The sequence below is a fragment of the Sinocyclocheilus grahami genome, unplaced genomic scaffold, assembly GCF_001515645.1.
Source record: "Sinocyclocheilus grahami isolate Dianchi unplaced genomic scaffold, SAMN03320097.WGS_v1.1 scaffold58.1, whole genome shotgun sequence".
Lineage (NCBI taxonomy): Eukaryota > Metazoa > Chordata > Actinopteri > Cypriniformes > Cyprinidae > Sinocyclocheilus > Sinocyclocheilus grahami.
This window is the reverse complement of record NW_015505237.1, coordinates 3,076,379-3,080,355: the sequence shown is the minus strand read 5'-3', so window position 1 is coordinate 3,080,355 and position 3,977 is coordinate 3,076,379. Positions and strand designations below refer to the sequence as shown.

General features: G+C 37.1%; 1 protein-coding gene across 1 annotated transcript in view; it reads left to right on the top strand.

Annotated features, from left to right (window-relative positions):
* Nucleotides 1-1,498: 1,498 nt before the first annotated feature.
* Nucleotides 1,499-3,977, top strand: part of cfap90 (cilia and flagella associated protein 90) — a 4,223-nt gene continuing 1,744 nt past the window's right edge. Inside the window, exon 1 of the mRNA XM_016270941.1 lies at nt 1,499-1,649. Coding sequence (XP_016126427.1) covers nt 1,533-1,649 — 117 coding nt within the window. The 5' untranslated portion in view covers nt 1,499-1,532. The remainder of the gene's footprint in view (nt 1,650-3,977) is intronic.

Here is a 3,977-nt window from a genome sequence, read left to right as displayed (position 1 = left end):
ATCATGTAGTCAAAGTAGACAAGTTCAAGACCTTATGGTGGTATTTTCCTGCACCAACCCTACCCCTAAACCTACCCCTCACAGGAAACTTTCTGCATTTTTACTTTCTCAAAAAAACTCATTCTGTATGATTTATAAGCTTGTTTCCTCATGGGGACCTCAAAAATGTCCCCACAAGGTCAAAATTTACTAGTATTACTATACTTGTGGGGACATTTGGTCCCCATAACGTGATAAATACCAGGTACACACACACACACACACACACACACACACACACACACATGTGCACATGCCATACATTTTTGCCTGCAAACGCACAAATAAATATAACTGGATGACATCCTTATTAGGACAACAATATAATAAGTAAGCAAAGTCTTATTTACAGAAGGAAACTTGGAGTTTGGTTGTGAAGTTGGAGGTGTTTATGTAGGACATAAAAGAAGGAAAAAGTATCAGTGTACGATTTAGAGCATAAAAATACAAATAAATCACTTTTAAATGTAGAAATTACATTTTTACATGTATTTATTACAATCACAAAGTTGCATGTATCGATGCTTAGGTCACTTTCTCGAAACTGTTCACAGAACAGCAGTCTATGTGCGGATCCTTTATCACTGCTTTGACGCAAAATGTATTCAATGATGACTGCATCTTTCAAATTACATGAATCCAACAGGCAATTTGCACATTTATAATATTTTCAAAACTGTTAAACTCGATTCAAAACCTAGCATTGCACAAACCCGAATAAAGACAGCAGCTTGCTAAATGTGCCGACAGTAGCCTAATACCAAACTGAAATATATTCTAAATCTAAAAATGAAATACTAGCAAAACTATTGGATGTAGTTGATGTAATCTTTGAGTTTTATTACCATCTGTACAGAAAGGGACACCTTAGTAATAATTGTGTAATGCAAACATGACCATGCAACATACACGGCAGTGCATTCTAACTGTAGAGAGTGTCATTTGTGTTTTGTAAGGAAATTTAACAAAAGAAAGCATTGTATACGAGTGTGTTTTTTAGGCCATTCGTTGTTTTATAAGTGACAGAGTTGTTGGGTGACTAGCTTTGCTAGTGTTATGGAAGAACGAGTGGATTTGAGACCTGCATGAAGTGTTTTGTTAGTTTTAGGCCTAGTAGACTACATTTTGAATGCTGTGCCAAGATGGAAATCGGTTGAGTTTTGAAATAGTGATCTAACTATTGAGAAATGTGTCCTAAGTGATTGTAAAAATCTGCAATAGACATTTAAAGCTGTTTGTTTTAATGCTATTTTAAAATGTAGCTAAATAAAACAACGAAACAGTAAATTAATAAATCATTTAGCAGCCAAAAATTATTTTTTTGTCCGTGCACTAATTGCTTTTCTTTGTCGTTTCGTCGGGCTATTAAAAACAATGGTATAAACAACTGGACGTGAGTTTTCCAGAAGTTTCCTAGCAACCGCGGACGCCGAGCTGTCACTGTCTGCGGACATTTTACTCAGCTCTCCAGCGACAGAAGTGCAACTGCTGTAATGGACGTACTATCTGAAGCGAAGTCGAACCCGCTTTCCACGCTGTCAGTATTCAGCTTTATACCCCCCAGAAGGACAGAGCCCAAAGAAATGCGATATTTCAACTGCAGCCCCAAGGTAAGAGGCATTGCTCTTTCAAGTCCTCCTGCAGCCACTACGTTTATCACTTTAAACTCAGGTTTGTTCATCAAAATGCCATATTTAAACGTTATTTATAGTGGAAATAACTTCTTCACGCCTTAAAATGGCTTGAATGTAACTGTACACCCTTAGCTCATTTACCATGCGCGGAGGACTATGAATATGCAAAGTAGTCCCCGCCTCCATTCAGTCACATCAGCGGACCTACTCACTCGATCAATACACACTCCACGAAGACAAGTATCAGCTGAAGATGAATTCAGCCATTTATGTTTGAACCAGATTTCTAGCAAGTAGAGAAAGAGTGAATTACACATGGCTGCGACAAGTCACATGACAAGAGTAGTAATGTATTTTGTGTATCGCTGTCTACAACCGACACGTAACGTAATTGATATCATTTGACTTTAATACGTTAGTAAACAACTAATCGTGTGTTGCTTATGTTGCACAAACAGGGTTGCCAGGTTTTCACAAAAAACAAACAAAAAAAACGCCCGATTGCTACTCAAAGCTTGCCCAATCGCCCAAATCCGCGGACTTGGGAACGTGTTCCAATAATATGCTAATGATATTACAAGCCCCGCCCCACAACTTGACAGGATTGGTCACATGTTTGTAATGGTAAAAATGGGGTTTGTAATGGTAAAATGTTTCAGATCACATTTCTAAGACTGATATGATTTGTCTTTAAGCATATTAAAAACACCAGAGAGACATAAACAATGTTAAAAACTTGATTTTCACAACAGGGGGTCTTTAAAAAAAGCAGCAACATGAAATGGATGTCTTGACATAAAATATCAATCCTTGTGGCATTTGCAAACAAGTGTTCACTAGGCTATGTATGCGCAATAAATACATTATAGGCCTATTTGCAGTGTTGGGTAACTCATTACAAGTAATGCGAGTTACGTAATCAGATTACTTTTAACTAGTAACTAGTAAAGTAAAGGTAAGAGGCATTGCTCTTTCAAGTCCTCCTGCAGCCACTACGTTTATCACTTTAAACTCAGGTTTGTTCATCAAAATGCCATATTTAAACGTTATTTATAGTGGAAATAACTTCTTCACGCCTTAAAATGGCTTGAATGTAACTGTACACCCTTAGCTCATTTACCATGCGCGGAGGACTATGAATATGCAAAGTAGTCCCCGCCTCCATTCAGTCACATCAGCGGACCTACTCACTCGATCAATACACACTCCACGAAGACAAGTATCAGCTGAAGATGAATTCAGCCATTTATGTTTGAACCAGATTTCTAGCAAGTAGAGAAAGAGTGAATTACACATGGCTGCGACAAGTCACATGACAAGAGTAGTAATGTATTTTGTGTATCGCTGTCTACAACCGACACGTAACGTAATTGATATCATTTGACTTTAATACGTTAGTAAACAACTAATCGTGTGTTGCTTATGTTGCACAAACAGGGTTGCCAGGTTTTCACAAAAAACAAACAAAAAAAACGCCCGATTGCTACTCAAAGCTTGCCCAATCGCCCAAATCCGCGGACTTGGGAACGTGTTCCAATAATATGCTAATGATATTACAAGCCCCGCCCCACAACTTGACAGGATTGGTCACATGTTTGTAATGGTAAAATGTTTCAGATCACATTTCTAAGACTGATATGATTTGTCTTTAAGCATATTAAAAACACCAGAGAGACATAAACAATGTTAAAAACTTGATTTTCACAACAGGGGGTCTTTAAAAAAAGCAGCAACATGAAATGGATGTCTTGACATAAAATATCAATCCTTGTGGCATTTGCAAACAAGTGTTCACTAGGCTATGTATGCGCAATAAATACATTATAGGCCTATTTGCAGTGTTGGGTAACTCATTACAAGTAATGCGAGTTACGTAATCAGATTACTTTTAACTAGTAACTAGTAAAGTAACGCATTACTTTTTTAATTTACAAGAAAATATCAGAGTTACTTTTCTCAAAAAAGTAATGCCAGTTACTTTGTTTTATCATTTATTGACTGACAGCTCTCCTGTCCCCATATTGGGAGAAATGGGGAGTAGGCTACAGAGGCGTTGTGTGCGCTGTGTGAACATGATGTTACTGTAGTTCTAGACTAAATGTGAATGTGCATTAATTCATCCCACTCACAAAAAACAGATTTAGTATTCATCAAAATGAATTAAAACAGTGAAATGCAAACTCAGAGTATGACGCAAACCTGCAATAATTAAATATGTTAAATAACACAAATGTATCTAATCCCATTTTATTAACCAATGTCTTTGCTGCTGATCCAGTTCAACCATACTAATAAGCAAACATG